General features: G+C 36.2%; 1 protein-coding gene across 6 annotated transcripts in view; it reads right to left on the reverse strand.

The window, feature by feature from the left end:
- Nucleotides 1-790: 790 nt before the first annotated feature.
- LOC137294847 (ADP-ribose pyrophosphatase, mitochondrial-like) overlaps nt 791-26110 on the reverse strand; it is a 49850-nt gene continuing 24530 nt past the window's right edge. For 3 of the 6 annotated variants that reach the window (XM_067825988.1, XM_067825995.1, XM_067826005.1), the window contains exons 2-9: nt 14723-14862; nt 12153-12382; nt 11379-11483; nt 9431-9517; nt 8873-8981; nt 8149-8295; nt 7588-7705; nt 791-6642 (exon numbers count right to left, since the gene is read on the reverse strand). In XM_067825988.1, coding sequence (XP_067682089.1) covers nt 6530-6642; nt 7588-7705; nt 8149-8295; nt 8873-8981; nt 9431-9517; nt 11379-11483; nt 12153-12382; nt 14723-14862 — 1049 coding nt within the window. In that variant the 3' untranslated portion in view covers nt 791-6529. Of the gene's footprint in view, nt 6643-7587; nt 7706-8148; nt 8296-8872; nt 8982-9430; nt 9518-11378; nt 11484-12152; nt 12383-14722; nt 14863-23736; nt 23801-26110 lie in introns of those variants that run through there. The other 3 variants (XM_067826019.1, XM_067826013.1, XM_067825979.1) reach the window with 2 other exon arrangements.

Below are 26110 nucleotides of genomic sequence, written 5' to 3' on the forward strand. Positions count from 1 at the left end.
TATTTATGTCTTCAGTGGTTAAAAATGAATAGTTTACATTGTTATGCTTTTTAAATGTAACACAATTATTATAACACCAGCTTTTTCTGTAACTTCACAGATGTGTTTCAAGCATTTTCTGTTACAGGATTCATATATCCTAAATCGGACATTCTTCCTTGATCATGTGAGGATGGATTAAATGTATTTACTGTGAATTTGTGTTCCCTTTTGGAATCTGGAGTAGAATGTGTCCCATCACCCTTGTGTGCAGTGATGAACGTATGACCTGTGAGAAGAGGTTTGAATTGGTCCAAGGCAACCTGTGCTGATCATAAAAGGCAGCTCTATTTGACTTGGATCTGCCTTTGGTTGAATTGGGTTGACAGCTTGAAAATCTACTATAACAACATGGATAATTCCATTCACTGTGCCTCAGGGATGTGAAGATCCGGGTTAGAATTGATGTTCGGTAACCCAGACTTGAGTATTAAACCCATGGGATCAGATGGTCAGACTTGCTGACTTGGTTGAAACATCATCACAATCCAGCTGCAAAGATCGATGCTCATGCTACTGATCATGGGATTGTCTGGTCTAGACTCAATAGTTTACAGACCACCGCCATACAGATAGAATGTTGCTGAATGCTGCGTAAAATTAAATTCACTCCCTAAGTGATGTGGATTGGTGTTCTTGATATCAATCTGATCTAGATTCAAATAACAGGCTGCCATCATATGGAAAACAGTTTGTTTGACATACTGAAGCATTAAAACACAAACACAACTTCACAAGAAAATCTGAAGAGTATGAATACAGTGTTTATTATCTTATAGCCTACAGTAACGTTAAGAAACTACTGTCTGTAACACATAAACTAAGACAAAGGGTAAGATGACATCACAGGTGAAGAAACAGTCAATACACGTAACAAATAACCAACAATGGTGTTGACAGGAAGTTCTCCCAGTCCTAGACCAGTCAACACTATAGAACACTACCTGTCATAAGCAAATGATTTAATTTAGTTGAACTTACTTTAATTTAAAGTTTCCTTCCAGAAAGTATATTAAGGTTAGGTGGTAGAACACATGGGGGTTTCTTCAATTTTGTATATATTTAAGGATCATAAGTAAATAAATATCAGTGCTGACAATTATACAAGTCATGAGGTTTTTGTCAATAGTTAATGCATATACATGTATCATTATAGGAAGCAGTGGTGAGCTTTCACTGAGTTTTTGTCCTGTATCTGAAAAAGTGTAAACAAATTGGTATCATGAAATAATATTTTTTTAGGAGTGCTGGTAGTTGTATCCTTGAACAGAACAGGCTTTTATTCTGAATACAGTAAGTTTGATGAAATCAATTCTTACTTTAGAGATAAACAGGTCAACAGACAGCAAAACAAAGGAAAATAAATTAACTATGCTGTGTTTGATTTAAATAATGCTTATGTATTATGTTCTTATCTCAATTTTGCTTTAACATATAATTAACATTTTTCTTTAAAGATTTTTAAATCATAGATGTTAGTCTAGCTTAAAATGATTTTCAAATTCTTTGAAAAGGAAACATCAAATTGATTTTCTTAAGGCAGACATATAAAAAAAGTTTCATTTCACAGGCACAGTTCATAATATTGGAATGTTTTCGAGGCCACTGCACCTCATATTAATGAGTATCTAATAATACATTCTTCCAAACATTCAGTTCAAAATGAAAGACAAAAACAGCCATTTGCAGGAAAAAAAAATCAAGACTGTTCAAAAACTCAAAAGAAGTTTACCTTTCATATTCTGTCATGCCAGAAATTTGGATTAATTTTAGCTGTGACAGATATAGGAAAGAATTGGGTGGTTTTATTTGAGTCTTATTTGTTATACTTCATACCATTATAAAGTGTACAGTAATCTTAAAGCAGAATTTCTGCACAGAACAGCCATTTGGTGCAGCTTTGTCAGACTTGATCTGAAACGATCACACTAGTCATCATAGAAAATGTAATGTGACACCTGGTTTGACGAATATATCACAGTGTCTTAATTAGGAGGAAAAACATGTAAGTGCTTTCTCATATTGACATAAGACCACTTAGGTGTCCCCAAACTTGCAGACTCCACATCATAAACCCAACACCATATCCATCGCCAGGACTTTGCTCATTGTACAATATTATCACAACAGACAATTCAGTCAAAATTGGTAAATATATAGTACATGTCAAACCAAAGGGATGCCTATTCATCTCTTATCATCTCTTGGGTTACGGACTTGAATTTCTGACAAACATGTAATACTTTCTAAATGTGTTCTGGCAACAATAAACAGGCACTTAAAGCTCAAGTACAAAAAATTATAAACAAAATATCTACAGCAACATTATGCAGAGCCAGGATTTCCACTTTTCCACAGTCAGGAACATTCTGTGATAAATGGTTTATCCAAGTACAGCTCCCAGTGAAATTGTTCAGGCTAATAAAGACCTTGACAAACAAAATTTGAGCCAACAGAGAAAGTTCCCTTAAGTTCTAATGAACAGCAAAAGAAACACAACACTGTTCTTTTTCTGTCAAGTTTTTATATAGAAGACATAAATATGAATGCTTACTTTAATGAGATTTAATTGTTTCAAAACTTGCATTTCTTCTGCTGTTCAGTGCAAGTTCAGGAAGGGAATTCCTTTGACTAAAATTGAATAGGCTACCCATCCTACGAGTATTATCTTGCTTTTCACGTTGGATGTTGTGTCCACATTCAGTTCTGAAGAGAGAGAGGAAGGTTCTAACTCGGGAACAAAAATAGATACTTCTCTTCCTAGAAGGAGATTGTCATTGCTAATTGGGCTCGGTATTATTTCAGTCTCTCCTTGCTGTTTCAACACAAGCTCTCAGACTAAATTACTGCTACACTAAACACAACTGAACTGTCTCCATTCACAGTTTCTAGTCAGAGTTCAAAGAAACTATTGGGTACTTAAGATCAACTTGAATCACCCCTACTAGGGACCCATGCCAAACAGACAGTCTGTAACCATCCTGTACCAAAAACAGGAACTATTCTGTGCCATATGGTAACCATGTCACTCAAAAAATTGAACATGAAGTCTCTTTTTGTTCCATGTAACGTAGCATCCTTACACTGTAACACAATCTTTCAAAGGTCATAGCACTACCATTCCTTATGGAACAGTCCAAAGAATCTGTTCTTTAATCCTCTCTGAGTCCCAGGTACTGATACACAAATGTATATAACGCACAATATAATACCCATGAATATTCACACTGATTATCCTAACATAAAAAAGCTTTTTGAAATGCTGGTCATTTTGAATGTTTCCTAAAAATACAGAAATGATTTGCAATATACTCTGACAAATATTTCAAAACAGAAACTTACATGCACTTTACATTCACAGACATATGCATGCTAACAATATTGACACTGGTACATCTTCACTTTAAGAATGAACCCGGCATAAATCCAAAATTTTACAAGGATTGTAACATTGACTGGGTTTGTGACTTGACAGGACATGCTAAAACACAGTAACTACACTGTTTACAATTGTAAATGAGAATTATACACTGAGCTATTACTCCTAATTTTTGTGTGCAAGAACAATAGAATAATATTTCAGTCTTATTTTCTGAAATTAACAGCAGCTAAGGGACCATTCATAATTTTGAGGATCAATGAGGTTGTCTTCATAGTATTTGTAACAAATGAACTATCCATAACCCTTTAACTTGCAACATCAGTTTTATCAGGACACCAAGCAGTGGTTCTGTTAGTGACTTCAAAGCAGTAAAGTAAGGTTTAGAAATATCTACATCAAAGTCAGAATCAGGGTGCCACACACTGTAGCTCTTCACATTGCTAAGTTAACAAATTACATATCGAATGTGACGTGGTTGGATTCCAGCATACTCTAAATACTCTAATACAACAACATGTACTCAATCAGGACGGAGGAGAATTATCATCATCATTTATACAAAAATTCAAATTTCTATCACTAATCTACAGCCAATGTACATTAAATGTGTTGAGAACCTCAGGTACATATTAGCATATAAGCTATAACAAACATAGAAGTTATACACTGTATTGTACCAGCTATCATATAACATGCTGTCGTACAGACTTGGAGCACCAGGGTTGGTGCATAAAAACTAATATCATTCTTTCAATATGGAAGTCAAGGACCTTCAAAGCATGAACAAATATTTCAGGCAAATCTAAGGCACAAACAACAATGAAAAGGGAGAAACAGTATTAGACACATTTCATATTCTAGGATTTTATACAGTTGAATAACTGTTCTACAATGTTCTTGGAGAAAATAATTATGCCTCTGCTTGTTGACTTAAATAATTCACTACAAAAATTACAATGCTGCAAGATGTATCTCACCAAAGATATATGTAGGTTCATGATTTCTATTAAAATGTCTTGTTTCACAGCTATAGCTCAAAAAGGTTTTGTTTATAAAATAACCCTTGCTCTCCCAAGTGAGTGACTTTAGTTTTACGCTGTATTTAGAAATGTTCCAGCAATATCGTGGCAGGGGACACCAGAAATGGGCTTCACACATTGTGCCCATGTGGAGAATCGAACCTTGGACTTGGGTATGACAAGCAAATGCTCAAACCACTAGGTTACCCCAACATCCCGCTCCCCTAAGCATGAAAATGATCGGTTCTTTATTTGGTTCAAAGATGTCTGTGAACAAGCTTTTGTCAAGCCGTTTCTATATGGTTATCTGATATCTGTCTTCAACAAAGGATACAGAATTCTGCCAAAGTGGCATACTCAAAGAGACAGCTTTGGTATGTACAAACATACAGTTTGATTCTGCTTAAAGCAAAATATAAGCAGCTACTGATGAAGGCTTGATGAGAATTTTTCTTCAATTTTGATGTCAAAATGTATGTTTCTTAATATCGTTAATTACAAACTAGGGCGCTATTTCACCACAAGACAAACCCTGAGACTTTTCTATGCTTTTGAGGTGTGGACTTTGCCAATATCAACAAACTTTCATCTGCACTGCAGGAACTCCTACATTTTAGTTAAGTTTTAAATTTGGTACCAGAACAATTCCGAACCACGGATGCAGACTCATAAATTATAAAATTTGTACAACATGTCATTGAAAACTTGAAATTATTTTTAATTTTCTTCAGTTTAAGTAAATGTCAATGATGCCAAATTGCTTGAAATATTTCACGTATACCAAAAGGGTCTCTTTCAACACATAACATTCCCCTAATTCACATATACATACTAGTGTTAATAACATACACAGATTTCCCAAAGCTTCACACAACAGTCATTTCTTCCCTGAATGTCATGAAATGCAATAAAGTGCATCTTATTGGCTGTCATAGCACTGCAGAGAGCACTGCTAGTGTGTTTACATCAATACACTTTACAGCATTTGAAATTAAAGGGTGTCTTAGAATCATGGGTGTTGACTTACACTATTCACACATGGTAATATTGGATATTGATATCAAATGAGACTCCATTTTTGTGTAGAAAAGCACCTGGAAGTTGTAGTCAAAGAGCACCCTTTCAATAGAGAATGCCATTAGTCCCCACAGTGCCATTATAGAAAACAACCTTAGCGCTAAGACTGTTTCAAGTCTATGTTAGGGTATGGGAATTACGGCCAACTTAGCTTTAAGACTGCTTTGCATTAATGGTACCCTGGGTCATACTTCAAATATTTAGCCGTGGCCTTGGTACAATAACATAATCAGTGGGCCATCTTTAAAGCCATATTGCTTTGCACATCCCATATTTGGTTTATCAGTAGCTCTGTATTTTCTTTATGAAAGAAAACAAACAAGATTCATCATTTCTTGCAGTTTGGTTGAAAAAAGGGCCAACAATATTCTTATATGTTATGGATCTTCAGCTTATTATATTCACAGTGTAAGACTTATGCAAAAAATCCATTAACTCTGAATCCATCAGAAGACATTAACTTTTGTTGATTCACTATCACCAACTGCAGAGGCAAGACACAGGCTTACTGTCGATCATAATGCCTTTACTTTAATAAAGACATGAGATGTCTGTATGAGGGCCCAGAATTATTATTGAAAGATGTCTTAACTGGGAATGTTTTGCATATGTTCATAATAGACAGATTTATGCAGTCTTAAATTCAAAGGACTACACACCTGGGAAGTACATGAGACTATTCTTCGAAGTAATTGCGTAATGGTGAAGTTGATGTGTGCTGAACTACTAACTACTTACGTTCATATTCATTCAGGATATCATTCAACACCTTGATTAAACATGTGTTCAAAATATAAGGGTTCTCGGGACTTGAAAAGTGCTTCAAAAGTATCAGAGTCTGACTCTTATAGTACAGTTTTTGATATCTGGGTCATGACAAAGACCCCTTGCTTTCGTGCTAATTGAGTCATAGTATTGTCAAATGAAGCCACATCTACATGCAGGGTCTAGCTAGGATGAGTCTGTGAGGGGACACGCTGATGTTTGTAAGGTGTTGATATGGATTTGTCTTTCACCAGCTGGCTTGTAGTTTCTCAGCAGTTTTCTGTATGAAGTCTCGATGGCTGGCGTACAGCTGTAACGAATGATCCACATCCATCCACTGTACCCCTACAGCGTCATCACCTGCAACAACAACACCCTACTGCAATATGGCCACAAAAAATGTGACTAATGGGATATGCTGGTCAGGCTCACAGATCAGTTATGTCAACATATCCAAATTGTAGACTCTGTGCCAATCACTTGAGTGTCTGGACTAGATTCAATTATAAAAAATATGACAAACAGCTTGATAATTGCTAAGTGAGCATTAAACAATAAACAAAGAAAACAACACTATTTGTGTACATAATAATTTGTTCACTGCTCCCGAAGGGGGCATGAGTTGATATACCCTCGATGTTTGTTTGTGTTCCCTGAGCCCAGGTACCGATGAACAACGTATTTACCTTACCAAATGCCTCAATAAATCGGATCATGTACTTCAGCCAGCCTGAGCAAATCAAACAATTCGAATCTTGCATCTTACTGTTTTTCCCGCTGGCATTGTCTAAGTAAAATCACTGCCGTCTAATTCCCCTTTTCCACATTCACAGGGTCTACATTTGAATGCTTTGTAAAAATTTACTTATTGGAAAGCAAGGCATATCTTTTTGCTGCCATCGCTGACGTCTTTGCAGACAACACAAGAATAACAAATTTTAGATTTATCTCTCTTCTATCGATTTGCATTCGCAAAAGATTGGCAATTTCCATGCATCATGAGTGACTCAATGTTATTCACAATAAAGAAGTATTACCACAAAGCACCAAATGAGTTGCCATTAGCAGAGGGGTACATAGCAATGTACCTCACTTGTAAGAGGGGTACATTGAAAATAACAGAAGAGCCCTTAGCCAAGCAGAAAACAACATTTATGTGTGAGGTAAGATAAATTTACATGTAAGAGGAAGGGAGGTAACTCAAAATACTGACATGTTTGCTTCCAGGAAATTACTCTTTAATACACATCCAAGACCAATCTATGTGAATAAGGCAATGAATACCTCTAAAGTCAGCTGTCTTACCTGCATTGAGTTTAAATCTAGCAACATTTTCTCCTCTTTCATCATGTAAATTCACTGCTATTGTCTCCATCCACGAATTGTCTGTGTTCCGTGGATCATCTACATAGCCTCTGTAAATCTAAAAATAGAGAAAGTAGGTTATATACACTTTCATAGCAAGAATCAGGTTCACGCAATTATCACCTTGGATTCAAACACAGAAACATACAAACTAATTGTACCACCCAACCTCAACATGCAGAGCTTAACATGATAATGTCAAGGGAATCTTATCAAAATGAAATGTTTTATTCAAACAGGATACTTTTAAGTGAAAAATAAGGCATCTCTCAAAAGAGTATTGTCAGTTAAACTTTATCAAGGAGATTTCTAAATTTCCAGTAGAGCTGAGAGAAGCTTTCAGGGAAGATTACCTTGTTGAAATATGTATCACCATATGTTGGCAATGCAGTATTGCATGGTCATGAAGTGGAGATGTTTACATGCTATAGCTGCTGAGCAAGACAGCATCCACATCCTACAGGAGTACTACCAATCTATACTCGTGTCTTGTTTACTCACCTCTGATCCACCTCGGTCAAATAAATCACTTATTGACTGTCTAATCTGCCTCTTCTGATCGTCTGTTGCCATGAGTGAGTTCAATGCCTCCTCTCCAAACTCTCTTTTCAGTGTGACAGATACCACCTCCCCTGCATCGACCATACCCTGCAAACAAACAATGGAATAGATGTGTTCTTTCACAAATGTTCAAACAATTGAAATTTCTTTTTATCATTTCTCATGATTATGAAAAACTTTCCCTCACACACCATTGCACAGCTGAATCTGTAGCTTCAGATGTGTTGACTCAGGTCCGATTTGGAAGCTATGGAGATTGAGAGTTACTTTCTCTCAGTTATTTCATGACTTTTGTCTCTTACTGGGAATGTACATAATGGAGCTAGTAAAACTGACATTTGCAAAAACTATCACAATATTTTTTGTGCTTAAAAAAGTCTATATGCAGATGAACAATGGGTCAGTACAGACCCCAATTCGGATGTCAAACAAGACTATTCTAAAACACTGTTATTATAGTATTCTGATAAAGTTGTTACCCATAAAGTGTGCAGAAACTGTGATCCATAAACTTCCAAGAAATCCCTAACATACAATTAAGAAAAGGCCAACAAGCAGAATATGGTGTGCATGACCTCGATGAAAACAGGAGTTGGGGGATTGTCAGTTTACTGCCATATTTAACCAAGTTATACTGTGTATCTTGTCAGGTCTCACAACCTACCCCTGGCAATGCCCATTCCTTATTGTCTTGTCTCTGTACTGCTATAAACTGAAGAATGGGACTCCCAGAGTTGGCTTTAACTATTTCTCCTGTTGCATTTCGCTTCCATCTGAAAGAAAGACATGCCTCTAATAAGCCAAACGAGCTAAATACATATCAGATTAGCTTATCCTTGAAACAGAAATATTTCTGGTGGGTGCAGTCTGATAAATGACGAGGATTTGAAACTTTGTACATTGCTTAACACCTCTGATATGAAGCATTCACAACAGGTCACGTTGTTACCTGCATCCAGATTGCAGCTGATTCTGGAAATGCATAGGCTGTATAAGAACACAGCTGTCATATTTAACAATGGCATGCATCAATCACCCATTTCATTAGTCATTTCTTACAAGAAAAAGTTGTTGAACACCAATTCTAACATGGATCGTCATGATGACGCACACGTTTGTGAGATCTGAAAGCCAAGCCTGGGCTAGTGAGGATCCTGCTGGTGAAATAGGGGAGCTAACTGCTTCCAAAATGGCATTATGCATTCATAACTGCCTATATTACCTTGTAACTATTGGATCTGCTGCATGATTAGGTCCCCACCTTCCAAGGCAGCCCCGCCCACGAAGGCCTGTACGACCAACTGGATTCCTGAACAAAAAATACTCATATCTTTGAAGGGCATTTAGAGAAGCAAGATTTATGAATGTCAACTTCTTTATTATGAATAACATAACATTTGGAAGTGTAAGCCTGCTCCATCATCAGGTGAATGTAAATACTCATTATAATGATAATAATAATAATAAATACTCAGTATAATAATCATAAAAGTCCATGTGTAGCACCTGACCATGCACTGTACATGCTCTAAGCGCATCTGTCCAAAAGTAAATGAGCGAGTCAGGCCCCACTAAGTAATGGAAAAAATTACGGCAAATTTGAAGAAATTGCATCTCAAATGTAAACAAACGCAGCCCACTCACAAAACAATTGCAGCGATATCTGTAGTTTAGTGGTAATAACAGAAACACAATGCCCCTATCAGAAACAATGTCGGTAATAGAGTTGTGACGATTAATCGATATACAAGTTATTGCGATTCAAGAGCTACACGATACAATACATCGATACGATTGTTGTGAATCGATTCAACACGATACTTACATACTTAGCAGTCTACAAAAACACCGTCTCCCCTTCTATATAGATTTTCATGGAAAATATTGCCATGGACATACTCCGACTGAGATAATTTTCACAAATTTATTTTGTTATCTGTGCAAAAAAGCCTGTTGTGCCAATGTTGATCCCTGCTGTTCCATTTTTGGGGAAAACACTACTTTACTGATACATGCTAAACATTTTTAATAAAATGTCTTTCATGATGAAGTGTTTTATTTTTCTTGGGAGAAGATTACCTTACCTGAAATGATAACATAACAGCACATTATTTCCAGTACTTTTATTTTTCGGTACACAAGGACAAAATATTGTGATACCTATTGTATCGTATGTATCGGACTACCAGTATCATGATAAGTACCATATCGTGGCATGGGCGTATTGTCACAACTCTAAACCGACTACTTGAAACAAGCTCGGCAATCTTCAGAGATTTCTTGGCTCCGTTCCCTGATTTGTCGGTCGCGTCCTGAAACTCACACATCAAAACATCGCGTCACTGGTAGGAGCGCCCGTCTCAGTGAGTTTTGTTTTTAGTTTCCACTGTTTTCATTTTCATAATTGTCCATCTTTGACCACCTGTGTTTAGGTGTGCGATGTTGTCAGAGCTATAGATTATTTTTTTAGGAAAAGATCGTCACTGCAAAACAGCATAAGTCATGTCCTGGAGGCTTCCTAATTTCAGACGCAAACAACCTCCGGAATATATATGAAATGAGGTAATGCCCATTCTCTCACAGTGTCTCTGTTGTTACTGTCAATAGTTTTAATGAATAAAAATGTGATTGAATTTAATCAAATAAAATGTGTTTTCTGACACCATGCGTTCTCAGATGACTGTGTTTACCCGTACTATAGCCCCTTTTGTTGCATCACAGCAAACACTGTAAGTACTCGTCTGATGGCATGTCTTGCCTTTTGTAAGTTACTACGATATTTTGCTGTTGATATAATTATTATTGAGAAAGCCCTGCATGTTTTTAGCATCTGAAAAAAATGGATATGTACAATAAACACTGTCCGTTGCTAACCGCACTGAACTTCACTTGCATACGTTATTTACCAGAGAGCAGATTTGATGATGAGCTATTTTCAATTTCATGAAGGGATGTGATCGCAGTTCTACTTTTTTATGGGAGCCACGGATTACCCCTCAGTGTAACCAAATCTGCAGCATCTCGAAGAGAGTTATTGCAAGGGATAACTGTCCCAAAGTTAATCTGTCATGGCTGCAGGCTATTTCTTCCAACTGTTTGTTATCTTTGACAGGTTCTGGTAGATAGTTAGGATCTCAAACAACATAGGAAACTTTGTCAGAATCACGCACCTTGGAACTTTGTCTATAACTTCATACTTTCCTAAATGACTTTTTCTGTTTATTGCTCCATCTACACTGTTCCACTTGGGCTGTCGTATAACAGCATCTGCGAGTCTGAAACATCAAGTGAGTCAGCGTGTGAGTGAGAAGAGAGCGAGTGAGTGAGCGAGTGATGCTGCTTTCACTGACATTTCAGCTTGGCCACAGACATTCACGAGACCGATGACAAATGACATAAACTTCAACCAGTCTAGTAAAGTCACAAATTTGGAGGCACACAATTTGGAACCAGACCAGATTACTGAATATACACTTGTCACCGGACATCAGCTACTGGCAGTAAGTAAGGCCCTGTCAAGCATGTAACACGTTGATGCAAGCAAAGGGAGCAGGGTACCAGCTTAGTACCTGAAGTAGCACCTGATGAGGCTTACAGGCCCAACGGTTCAGACACTGTACTTTTGAGAGGATTCGAACCTGGCCCTTGATGTGACAAGCAAACACTTTGACCACAAGGCTATTAACTACTGGAAAATAGGACACTCCAAGTGCATAAATTAAGGTTACAATGGACTCAATGGATTTCAGTTTTAGTTTGTTTTCATCAGTTTGTTCTCAGCTTTTGGAGAAAACAATTGTTACACTTGTCAGATCATTTTAAGTATCTTGATAATGAACACATCTTACTACAACATAATATACGAATATTTTAATCGACAAACTAACTATAGAATTAATTTGAATAACATACTACACATTGCTAATTGGGACAGGTATACTCACCTTACATCAGGATCTGCCCAAACTGGTTTCTCTAAAACTTTGGGAGAAGTGTAGTCAACAGGTTCATATATGGCATACTCGGCACTCCACGGCACCTTATCATCTGGCACTGGGAACCGTTTCACATCCGTTGTCCGTGGATATGTCTCAATGCGAGCTTTATAGTGAATACTCATAGCTACGATCCTTATAGTTTGTCGAGAGGCACCGCCCCCAAGAAATCCAGTTAGCTGAAAAATAAGAATTACTTTTTATATTTATCATGACTATGATAGAAAAAGCTTCTTGATTTTTTATTTGATCAGCTGATATAGCCAGAGCACATACCTGCCATAAAGATTACAAAGATTTTGTCTTAATTTCTTTCCATCCAATCTCATTTGTAATGATACTTACAGAAATGAATATATATGTACCAAAGGCAGATTTGTCAGGGCAGAAACCTTTCTTCACCAACATGTTGAAAATTGATATCACCTCTAATTGTTTTTTAAAACAACCAACACCTCTTAACATCATACAATTTCATCTCCCCTTATCTTAAAAAAACATTCATTAACGTTTAAAATTTTTCAGAACAACCAATCACAATGACCAAAACAAGAAACCAACACCTTTCACCATTACTTAAAAACCAACCAACATTTATCATAATTTTACAGAATAATCATCAACTTTCACAATTTTACACAACAACCAACACCTCTAGTAAAAAGAAGCTCCAATAAATTAAAGTTCTCCATTCAACTATCAGTAACTATGTGGTATGTTTGGAAAAATGCTGATACGACATTATTCTTTACTTCATTCACTCACTGTGACTTTCTGCTTACCTTGAACTAATTATATGTCAGGAAATTGAAATTATTTCAATAAGAAAACTCATCCTAGAGACAATGCATATCAGTGAATATTGTATTGCATTGTATTGCATTAAAATCAGCAATATTTAAGCAATATCAACAGGCCCAGCAAGAAAATAAATCTTAGCCAGGCAGACAAAACATAATAACCAACACAAAAACATTCTTTCAAACACACACTGTTGTTTACAGTTCAGTGGACAACCAAGTTGTGATTTAATGGATATTTTACAACATATGCAATATCATGCAGAAACTGTCACAGATTTTCAATAATCATGGCATGAGGTTTTCATAGCAAAGGCATAGCATAGCCCCCCAAAACATGCTATCTAAATGTTCAGAGCTGAGCCATTTGGAAACTTCAACATGCACACAACATAACGTCACCATCACCATGTCTCTCAAGAGGCTAAGGTTAGCACCAACTTACAGTGAATAGTTCCTGACATATTTGTTTGTAAGTTGTTTAGTACTGCCTTCAGCATTACTCCAGGTATATGAATGAACAATAACTTCTTACACTAACGGAAATCTCCCTCAAGTCTTTACAATGCAGATGTGTGAACAAGTGAGTCATATTTGAAACGGCTCCAAACAGTACTTCAGCTGTATTGCAGCCTATTGAAACAGTAAAACCAGAAGTGACATCTGGAAGTACTGTAAATAATTTGAGTAATCCATTGCTTGACACAACCCAAAAACTGACGATAAAAAAAGGAATCAGATGGGAAATTTACTTCAAGACAAACATTAGTTTCACATGTCAAAGTTCCACATAATGATATGTGAGCATTCCTTGTCATACCAAGCACCTGGGTTTCATTCCCCACGTGGGTACAATGTTTGATGCACATTTCTACTGTCTTCTAGTGCTCAAACAGTATACCACAGTACTTTGTTTTCAGTTTGGTACATCAAAGTTCACTTTGAAAATATGGTATGAGTTTTTGTAACAAAAGTATCATCCAACTTATCTAATGCATATTACTTTTGGGATGTCATCACAAATATTCCATGTAATTTATTTCTAGATGACATCTTCATGTAGCTACCGTTTCTGACATTTCTGTGTCGCCATTGGCAACAGCTCATGCTAATTCCATTGGATGAATAAGAGCGTGTAAAGGCACTTTCATTTGGGCCCCAATTCCATGACGGTTTCTTCTTGGAACCTTCACCAAACCGACAATGCCTTTCCACAAAAATGTTTAACATATCAAATCTTACTGCGAATGAACAGCACCTAACTGAATGGTACCAAACCCAGAGCTGTGTACTAAGATCTGTACAGACCTGTGGTATGGCATACTGTTGCACCCCTAGTGTCCTCTGCCATGATACTACTGGAATGCTGGAATACTGCTAAAAGCAGTCGGTGTACACCGTACAGCATGCAAGTGACATAAGTAACTCATAGTAAAGGATACATGATCTCATTTCTGTCATGACTTAGTGGTGCAATCCTATATTTCAGAGAACAGTTAGGCCAGAATAAAACAATTATCCCCAATTTCAAACAAGGAGTTCAATGGTCCAAGACCTAATATATTGTGAACTCAAAGTCTAATCTTGCTAGGTAAGGAATCAGAAGAAAATCAAACATGGAAAGTTTAAAATCCATTTGTATAAAATAAATATTGAGGAAGAAAACACCAAAAAGTCTCAAACACCAAAGATGAGAATAATTCCATGCAGTATACCAACCTTGATATTGAGATAGTTAACTTTGGAACGCACAAGACTGGGGTAATACAAGAAGATGAGAGCTGGCGCGGCTAGCAGCACTCCACACACCCATACCATCAAAGTACACTGATTAAACTGGCGCAAGGTATTGAGCTCCTCTGAAATATACAGGCATTATCTTCCATAAGCTGGCAAAGCTAGACGCTGATTGGCTGAAGTTTGAAAAATTACAACAAGCATGGTTTGCTGAAGACAAATACAAACCCAATCTTCACACCTTCAGTAATATAAGAAGATACGCTGCTCAGATTGAGTTGGATATAAAAGATTTATGTCACTCTTCTACAAATGTTGTGTGACATTAAACATCTATGCTTACCACAATCTTACCAAAATATCTTTGAAACAAGGAGGGAGGGGGGGGGGGGGGAGTTTGGTTTTACGCCGCTTTTAGCAATATTCCAGCTATATCACGGCGGGGGACACCAGAAAATGGGCCTTACACATTGTACCCACGTGGGGAATCGAACTCGGGTCTTCGGCGTGACGAGCGAACGCTTTAACCACTAGGCTACCCCACCGCCCCTTGAAACAAGGAAGTATCTTGGATTATTCTTGTAGCTTATGTTCTTACTTATTCAGTATTTTAGGCTATTCTTGTTGCTTACGGTTCTGACTGTTACATATCAGAAGGCACAGTAACCTTGATAAAACATGTATTTCATGTATATTCTTTTGGTTTTATTTATATTGTTTATAATGTCCAATAGTCAACATGGTTAGTGTTATTAGTTAGTTGGTTGATCGTAACCTATCAAAACATTGCAAGTCAGTTTTAACAAGAAGACATCAATATCCCTTACAATGGCAAAATACTCTTCATGAACATGTCTACTAGTTATGATGATGTCACATGTTTTGATCTTTACATAGCAAAGTTGAAGGAGAGTACTGAAAGGTTCTTAAGTTCTGCTCCAGAAAGGAGCACTACCTCCAAATTCAGTTGCAGCCAACCTTGTTGGCATGGAAACACAAAAAATATTTCATTCAGAATTCCAAAACTACCAAAAGGCACCAATACACCACTGGACCTATATGGTTCAAGTTTGGTGAAAACACAGTGAACGATGTCTTTTCACTGCACTTAAAAGTTGTTATAGATGACCATGATATTTTATGGATTAAGCTTCTTGATTCTTTCTAACAGATACCTTTGTCAGGTGAAGTGACTTCATCAGACTATCAGATCACCCTTGCACAACCACAAAATTAAATCAAAGTCGAACTTGTTGCCATGGAATTAAAAAAAAAATTTCATTCAGAAATCCAAAACTAGCAAAAGATGTATCTACGTGCCATGTTTGCTCAAAAAACAGTGAATGGTTTTGAAGTTCTGCTCCGGAAAAGACAAATGTGCATGAACGGAACACATTTTAATAACAGATCAGAAACTGTATTCGGCCAATGAGAATTTACTGACACATTATCAGTCTAAATCACATTTCTCTGGAATTCAATATATTTTTGCTCCCTTTAGTTCAAACTATTGGTTAACCTGTTTCTTGCATTATATTCAGTATTCCAGCTTTATGGAGATGTTCTCTATTTAAACAAATCTGGACCAGACAATCACATGATCTACAGCATAAGCATCAATCTACACAAATGAGATACAATGATATACATGTGTAAACCAAGTCAGAGAGACATGTTGATATGATGATATTCTTGGGGGTGACTCAAAACATTTACCAAATCTACAGTGATATCACTGTACAGGAAAGACACTACATCCCTAAATTTCTACACATCCAGTGTCCTTCAACATTCATAAGACAAAGTAATCACACTGGTCAATAGTCCATAATTGAAGTCTTGAAGAATATGCTGTCCAGCAACCTTTGCTAATGATAATATAAAAATTACATAATGGCCATGTCTTTGAAAGGCATTTAGAAGTGATACACGTAAGGAAGAGAGTTTTATGGATATAGACTTCTTTATTATTAGGAACACAATGTATTAGAGTACATGCTTATTCAACATCAGGTGAATGAAAGCGTGCATATATACACCGAACTGTTGTGTTCCTCAACAAAGAAGTTGATATCCATTAAACTCTAATCCTTACATTATGGTCCACTTAAAATGAAACGTTCAGGATGATGGCCTTGAAATTTTTGCTTATTATTCCTCTGTTATTTCTTGTTGTTGTACAGTATATCATGTGATATGTCAGAGGTTCAATATTATTTTTTCAAAAAGCCAGGTGACTTCAAGAAAGTTCCTTGCCCTGACTAATTTTCAACTTGCCCTAAATTTATGACATACTCACAGTGATGTAATTATGAAAGAATAAATTTACATGGTATTTGATGTTAATGTTCACTAGAGTAGAAATCAAAAAGTGATAAATAGCAAAGAAAGATAGCTCTACTCTATTATCATTGCAAAATTTAATGGCTACATATTGAACAGATATGATTGAAATGAAATCAAAGTTTATTTGTAGTTTGAAACCATTAGTGGAAATTATCTACTAGCCCATACAATTAAGACGCCATTATTTGATTGCTCAAAATGAAAACTGACTTGTCCTGGACATAGGGTGATGCAATTTTTGCACCTCTGTATGTCATATAAAATGTCATTTAACATAGGTTTCATGGAAGAATTCATATGTCATACATCAATAAAAAGGTTCATAAATAGAATGGGTCAAACAAACAGCCTATGGCAACTTAACCAAAATTTGACCATTTTTTGGCTGTTACAGGTGGAGATAGCCTTGACATTTTGGCACAGGCTGCTAAACCTGTTTCACAAAAGGTGAAACGTATGCTTGTTATGTTGACTGTTATGACAAGGAATGGAACCTTGTTCATTAGCCTAACAAACAAACCCTAGACTAAGCACCTTACCCCACTATCAAAATAAAGATTACTCAACTATATGTCATACATGACCTGGTCCTGCAGAGCCTCTTGTCGTGTTTATAGTTATCGAGAACTGTTTTGATCATGTTGACTGTCCTGACATCTCCATACAACTCCAGCCAGGGCCAAACTTGTGTTATGTGCAAGCAGGAAATCAAAACACCGTGTTCAATGACCCCTTGTGTCGTACGCACATCAGGACTTCTATTGCTTACATCTTAAACAAATAGTCTAAAATGACTGCATACTGTGAGTGACAGGGATGCTATTTCGTAGGTCAAAATATGCAAACTATTCGATTTTCAGCCATGCCCAACTCAGCACCAGAAAACTGTTGTTCAACTTCATTTTCTTCAGGTACAACCAAAAACTTTCAGAAAGTATACATAGGGAGAAAAATAAGGGATCACATGAAAGGAAAAGTGTTCCTCTATTTTTTCCCAAGTTTTTACACAAGGTTTGTATCACATAGCATGTAAAGACACCTGAAAAAACACAATAAAAGAAACCTTGTGAATTCATATCATCCCTTATTTTTTTCCCTCAGTATATTTTCCCACTGCTGTTTTATCTTGATGACAAGTACGATTTTACAGTCAAGGCAAAAATCATACTTTACAGGAAATACAATCATCCATGGCTTATTTACACACATGCACATTAAATGGTCTGTGAACAAATAGATAACAAACCAGGTGAGTTATTCTATAGAAAATATTAAACATAATACATGAAAACTGTGTATTTGTAAGTTTTTTGTAAACATATTCTACTTTGTTTCCTAAAACAGAATTTGTACTTTATTGTATTTGATACCGAACCGCACAAGGTAAGTCAAATCTTTATCACATACAGGTAATAGATAATAACAATTAACAGGTACAACACCAGACCTTTCAACTACATACAGTGATCAGTGGCTCTTACGGAAAGACATTCAGATGTACCATACAAAAAAACACAAGTGATAGCCCAAAAGCCTGCACAAAGAAGGCAGTTTTAATTTGGGGTCAGTGAATTTAGTTTCATGCCGCCTTTAGCAATATTCCAATAATATCAGCAGGGGACACCTAAGATGGGCTTCACACAATGTACCCAAATATGGAATCAAGACTGGATCCTCAGCTTGATGAGCTATCAGTTTACCCTTCGGGCTACCTTACCACCTCATTCTAATTTGCCATCTGAAGGAATAAAGTAAATATACAGGTCCCCGTTCATATAATGTAATATTTATTGTAGTTCACATTTAACGCTTTTTCATCTTAGCCACTCAAGAATCTAAGTTAGAACATTTACCCAAGAAGAACCATCCAATTCAAGACAAAGTGCTTGTTTAATCAGTACTAAAAAGGACTCGCACAAAAGAAACTACTACATATCTGTATGGAAAGACTGTTTGATCAAGCAAACATCACACATATGTACACTGTAGCAGTGCAATAAATTCATTATGAGGAGAATATGATACATATCACCAACACAGGTTACTGAAAACAAATATTTTTATACGAATACAATAACAAGTTTGCAGCTGATCTATTATTCATGTTATTCATTATATTCAGAGCAACAATAACAAACTGTATCATATGGTGTGTTTTGACTATGTTCACATTGTTAATTTTTCACAACAATGAACAGTGATCATATTCGTGTCCAATTAAATGCATAACAATGTATAAGATTTATTGGACGATGGGACGCTGGATTCAAGTTTAACAATTTTTCTAAAACATCCACAACATTGTGAATATTTGATTCTAGTGATCATGAATAAAGAATGAAATACATTAGGGTTGTGCAAAATAACCAATTTACCTGTATTTACTGGTTCAGACATGAAAACAATAGATATTGCAATACGCTGATGCAATACTTGCATTTGGCAAACTTCAAAACACTGGGAAATCTTTGAATATTTCCTTGCCTCATTTGTGTCAAATATTATTTTGTGATGAATAAAAGTTGTTGAAGTTTAAAGTTTTATCAAGCATTCTTATTTTGTTGTGTTTTGCTTCATAATCAAGCATTAACTAAATTATAAGTACTTTTTGTTCAAAATACTTTGTGCACTATATTGCAATACATATCACTATATATGCATCCCATCATCATCTTGTAAGACATACATGCACTAAGCTACCCAGAGATTTTAGGGCCTGAATGGAGATTTGCATGGGTGTGGTGAAGAATATGTCAACTGAAGAATGAGGACTATGATTTAAGCAAATGGTGCTTGACAACGACATTAGTATCTTTGTCGAAACGTCGCACTCACTGAATAAAAGAAGTTGTATATCCATAAATCATAGTCTTCATTCTCATCTACTCAACTTCTAGAATGCCTATCAAAGATGTAATATGTAAACTGACCTTCAGTGTCTCAGCATCATTGGTCAAGGCCCTCTTTCACGAAGCTATTGTAATGTTACAACTATCGTAACTCTATGCTACATTACTGGAAGCCCAAATGCTACGAGTAACGTTACATGATGTTAGAGTTACAAGAGCTTGGTGAAAGAGGACTCAGGTGCATCTACTAATAATAATCTTGGACCTGTATGTTTACAGGTAAGTGAACCTGTGTGAAGTATTCCCATATATCATGATTCTGATCATTTAGTCATGCTGATATTAATTCAAAATATCTTTTTCAAATCATTCTTGAATGGCACTGAGATGAAAAAATAAACTTGTCTCCTTTAGGCAAAAAATCCATATATATATACAGCTGTATTTTGGGCACATAATGTTAGTTGTCACAGTTAAGAATAGACTGCTTGACCTCTAATAGGTGCAGTCAGCAGGAACTCTTTATTTGATGATCAGCATGATCACTGAGGCAGAAAAGATCATCAAGTTTACTGTGCATTTGTTTTTCATAAAATCTGTGATTAGTCATAAAAAGTTTCTTACTTGATACCACTGTAGCAATATTCCAGATATAATACTGAACTCAAAAAATGTCTAGGCCAGACCAGGCAAACAAGTGGACAATAGCATGATATGATCACATAATGTAAGTTATCATTGTTAAAAACAGACTGCATGACCAATCAAACAAGAGGACAAAAACAGGATTTCATCACATATTGTTATGAAATGGAGAAACCTGTTGAGGACAAAACTATTTCAACTTGATAGAGACATCAAGAGACATTATAATTTTCAAATAAGTTCATAGTTCTAGGTCATTTTCTTCTACAGATGAGGAGAAAGGTTTACATGTAACTTGAAGGGGATGTTATTATATTGCAACAGAGCACTGTATAACAGTATGGGTGAGTGAGTGAGTATGGTTTTATGCCGCTTTTAGCAATATTCTAGCAACATTACACGAGGGGCTTCATACACTGTGGGGAATTGAATCTGTGTCTTCAGCGTGACGAGCAACTGCTTTAACCACAAGGCTACCCCATTGCACCAAATGCAATATGAGGCTTACGATACAATAGTGATCTACAACTCTGGTATCACAATACATTCATTACATTTCAAGTTATATTAACACAAAACAAATGGAAAATAACAAACTGTTCAAGAACAATTTTATTTTCTATTTCCTGGTTGGCTAAAATTAGCATTCTCTTTATACAGCATATGTACAAGTTCTGTACAAGTGAGTTGTTTATAGTAGAGATCAGTATCATATCGCAACTTTCACATCGCGTGTGTTACAACTGTACCACAGATGTTTTATACACAAACAGCATCAACAGTAGATACACTACACCCAGCCATTAGAAAACAACCGTCATGTAACAGCTACTTTGACTGTGTATGATGAACAACATAGATAAACTTGCAACAGAACTAGCCAATAGGTTTCAGCAATCATATCTCAGCTTAGAGTAGGGTTATTTTTGACATTTTAATTTATTTTTATAAACTAAAATTATTTCAATGCATTCAATAAATTATCAGCTGCATTTAACACAACATTTCAAATGTTTTCCTGAGGCAAGGTAATATACTGACAAGCTTTGTTGTAGGAACTGGATGCATTATAGGCTAGACTTAATGCATATTTCATTTCATTTCATAATAAATGAACACAAAATATTTGCTAACGCATTATCCCCGTAAAAATTCTTGTGATTCATGTTATTCCTAAAATATTCCTTATTAAGTTTCTTAGATCCATTTATTATTCATTCAGTTACATTTAAGCTTGTTTTTTCATGTGCTAACAACAACTGACTTAGTGATGACCAATGAACTTGCCATAGTAATAGGTGGTATGTTGCATCATTTTGGGGGAGATTTTAGTGGAAATACATGGACTATTTTCACTTGTTCTCCACTTGTCCTTTATGAATAGAAAAGAAAGACATTTACTTAAACACTGTACAAATAATTCTCTCATGGACTAAACCTCTTTTATCTGCCTAAATTTGAGCACCCATATGTGCCACCACATCATTTCTTACAAGTTAGGTCAAAGGAATAAAAAGACATGTTCAAATTTCACCTTGTGAGTGTTGGTAGATTTGTGCAAGTTTCATCTTTATCGCTATACTTAAAGTTGCAAGCAGATATTAATAACATAGTGTACTGGTCCATTCACTGTAATACTGCTGAGGTGAAAAAACGCTAATTACCTAAATATCAACTGTAATTGTGTGGTCGTGTCACACAACTGACTTGGTGACCATTTTAAATACCCAATACATCTGAATGACTCTGAGGCAGTTTTGTAACAAACAGTTGTCCTCTGTCAGTATTTAATTACAAAAGTAATGGTTATTGATACCTATTTATAAATAAAGCAGCTGTTGGCTACATTAACATTTATCAAGCATCATGCCGGATATGACCACTGTAAGTGTGTCCATTATTTCACACGTTCATCTTTTATGATTCCAGATCAATGCTGAAACACTACCAGCTGCTCTGTGTCACTAGGTCTCTCTGAGTGTTTCTCACCCCTCAGACACTATGGGTGGACACTGGGTTATGATTTGTTTTCAGCAACCAGGTTTGCTGCACAATGTTATCACATGTTTGCTAGTGGATCTGGTGTTGACTGTCTTGGTGACTTGATCCTCAGCCTGTAAATTGTAACCTGAAACTGCTGCTCATGACAGAGTCACCGGTTTCCGCTGTGGGGAACTGAACCCGGGTAATCACTGACAAAAAAAACACTTTAACCACTAGACTACCCACTGCCTTCACACAACTTAAACACTGTTGCCTGCTCCACAAAGAAAAGGAGTTGTAGCAATATCACAGCAAAATCACAGTACGGGAAACCAGAAATCAGGTTGACAACTGAAATGACCTCGGACCTTCAGTTTGGTGAATGAACTCTGTAAACAGACCACCCCTCTGCCACCCCATACTCTAAATGGAACACAATGTTTGCAGGATTTTTAGCCCTGACCTTATGATGAGAAGGGATACTGAAATTATAAATTCCTTCATAAAAGGAAAGTTGGAAAATGGATAAACAATCATAAAAAAACTTGCAGAGACTGTGACGATTCAAAGGACATTAGCATTGCTTAAATATACATATATCTATGCAAACAACGTTTAATATCTTCAAAGAACCATAACTTTTTTTAAGTGTCTTTGTTTGTTGTTCAAACAGCCTGCCAGCAACGCGTAAATAACTGAATCTGGACCAGGAAACAAGCCTATTGTCTGACGATTCATGCAATCAGGGCAGACGACATCCTATAGTCACTGGTCAATACTTACAGACAGCATAGGGACCTATTTTAACTCAGAACCTGTCAAAAATAAGGATATTTCTAACATGCCTATAAAACAGAGATGATCATAAACTCTTTTATACAAACAACAAGGAACAGGATATTATCTCTCTTAATGAAGATGCAGCGAACAAACATCCATAATTACAACTGCTTATTATCTAGCTTACGTGAAATGACACCTAACCTATTTGAGGAAAGCTAGAAATATTTGTGGAGTTGACACACCTGTATTCCCCAGGATCTAAAACATCATCAGTACAAGTGCGGCATGGCACTTTAAAATCTCAAGGAACACCATGCACTGCACAAAATGACTGCAACAGAATTTCCTGCAAATGACATCTGAGCACAAAAAGTGTTGCATAATACATACTTCTTATGGAGAAACTCTTGCTTGGTTCTATCATAGATCTTTGAGGATGGAATAACTGGAACAAGCATGTACAATAACCAACAGCATCAGCAGAGCAAACAACAGCACCAGTCTTACAGGACACTACTGTAAATGGTTGTCCATTTCCTACTGCCATATAAAATGCAGGAGCAATTACCTCATTAAAGCTTACAGCAGTAAGCAATTATACTGATCAATACAGCAGTGTCCTCACATGAGATAGACAGTATTGGGCCAGCTTTTAATCACATGGAAGCCTGACGCATTGCTTGTAATTCCATGATCTAATAATGGCACCACATCACTAGAAAGTTAGCGTCCATTATACAAATTGTCATCAGGATGTCATTTCTAACATTTGCTTCATGTGCATTACTGACAAGTTATGTGATGTAATTACTATCAGGTCTTGTTCTACAAATACTTCTATAATTATACAGTGTCTGTTACAGATTATCAGCCATGAAAGTTACGGCCTTTTTACAGCTTTTCAGTCCAATCAGCAATTTTATAGAAACACACATGACACATACACAGCTGAACATGCACAAGGTTGGTGCAGTGTGGGACCGGCCATCACAGGAAAGAAACTCTTAGATACATCACGACACTAGGAAAGTTTTGCTTCACAAAACACCCAAAACATCAATCAACACCCTCTGTCATTTCAAGGTACTTTTACTGTGTGAGTTTCCAATAAAACCATAACTTGATGTGTTTTGCTAAACATAGGGCAATTGTAGAGCAATTCACTGGCAATTAGGGTCATTTGAATGGCTAAACAAATTTAGGTCCTTTTGGTGTAAAATGTTCAAATTTCAGGCTTTTTCAAGCCTCTCCGAACCCTGTTATACTTATAGGTTACAACAAATGTGCAAATGACTTTTGTATCACAATAATGATTGCATATACCATGTCAAATCTTGATGATAGTTTTGTACACTGTCTGTACATATCATCAAAACTTCAAGACTTCATTTCATCAAGTCCACATCAACAGGAGTTATAACTGCAGTCAGCAACTCAATCACTTGTCTACAGCCAGTCTTGGGGTATTCTAACTGATCTCATAAGCTTATCTAATATTTGTCTATGTAATAACTCCAAACTGTAACTAAGATGATGCTAAGACTAAAATTTCATTGGCACTGAAATCACTGGTAAATAGAGACATTGTGTAAATAGCACACATGACTTCAAGCCATGTTTATAGCATCCCCAGAATTTGTCCTTGACCTAACTTGGGGTCAACAGATGACCTTCACTTACATATTTTAACGTTCATTACAGGTCAAGGGTCCTTTAAACTAATGAATTAGTATGGTGTACTATACTGAAGATTTCATTACAGGGCCTTTACAGTTTTGGTCAAGATTTTTGTACAGTGAACATTATTGTGCATCCCTAGAAATGCAATATATAGTTAGTTTTTGGCATTCATTCTATGTATTTCTGTGTACTGGATGCCTACTTATGTAACATGTTGAACCATAATCCCCTAATGCATAAAAAGATAAATGTATGATGATTTTTTACGTTCTTAAATAGTATATGTGAAACCTTAATTGACTGGTTTGTTGGTTGGTTGGTTGGTTGGTTAGTTGATTTTTAAGAATAGTCCAGGAACATCACAATGGGAGGAACAAGAAGGCTTCATAAATTATCCACAACTCAACAGTAAAACTGCCTCAACAGAAAAACTACCACACAAGGAACAGCAGTTCACAGACAATACCCAATAGACCCAAAGTCTCATTTAAAACAGTAACAACTGAGTACAGGCACTGTCTAAACTGTCACTTACAAAAAATACATCAGCAACAATATTTCAGACACTGCCTCAAAAAGTCACATATATCAGCAATAGCATTTCCATGACACTGCCTGAAGGCTCACTTATATCAGCAACAATACTTCACATAGGCTGCCTCAACAGACAGGAGTACATAGTAAACCATTAATGTCACATTTGGATGCATCAGACTGTGGGTTATCACACTGACATAATCTGCCACTTGGTACAAGACTTGGTTATACTTCTGAAACATGCTAGATAAGAAGTCACAGATTATGTATTATAACATCTTGTCATGTTACACATATTTATCTGATTCTATGTTTTTTGTATCAAAATTCAGTTAAGGCAGTATGCATTTTTTTCAAATTGTCATGAATATTTTCTTTCAAATAAATTTCCTCACACAAATAATTTGTAAATGCTTTCTTTCTCTTTAATATAATGATCATGTTGACTTAAAACACAATTACTCCCCCAAATCAGAATTCTTAGGGATTACCATTATAGGTTACAACTAAATTTACGACATGAACATCCAAAATAGGTGTTTGCAAG

The sequence above is a fragment of the Haliotis asinina genome, chromosome 1, assembly GCF_037392515.1.
Source record: "Haliotis asinina isolate JCU_RB_2024 chromosome 1, JCU_Hal_asi_v2, whole genome shotgun sequence".
Classification (NCBI taxonomy): domain Eukaryota; kingdom Metazoa; phylum Mollusca; class Gastropoda; order Lepetellida; family Haliotidae; genus Haliotis; species Haliotis asinina.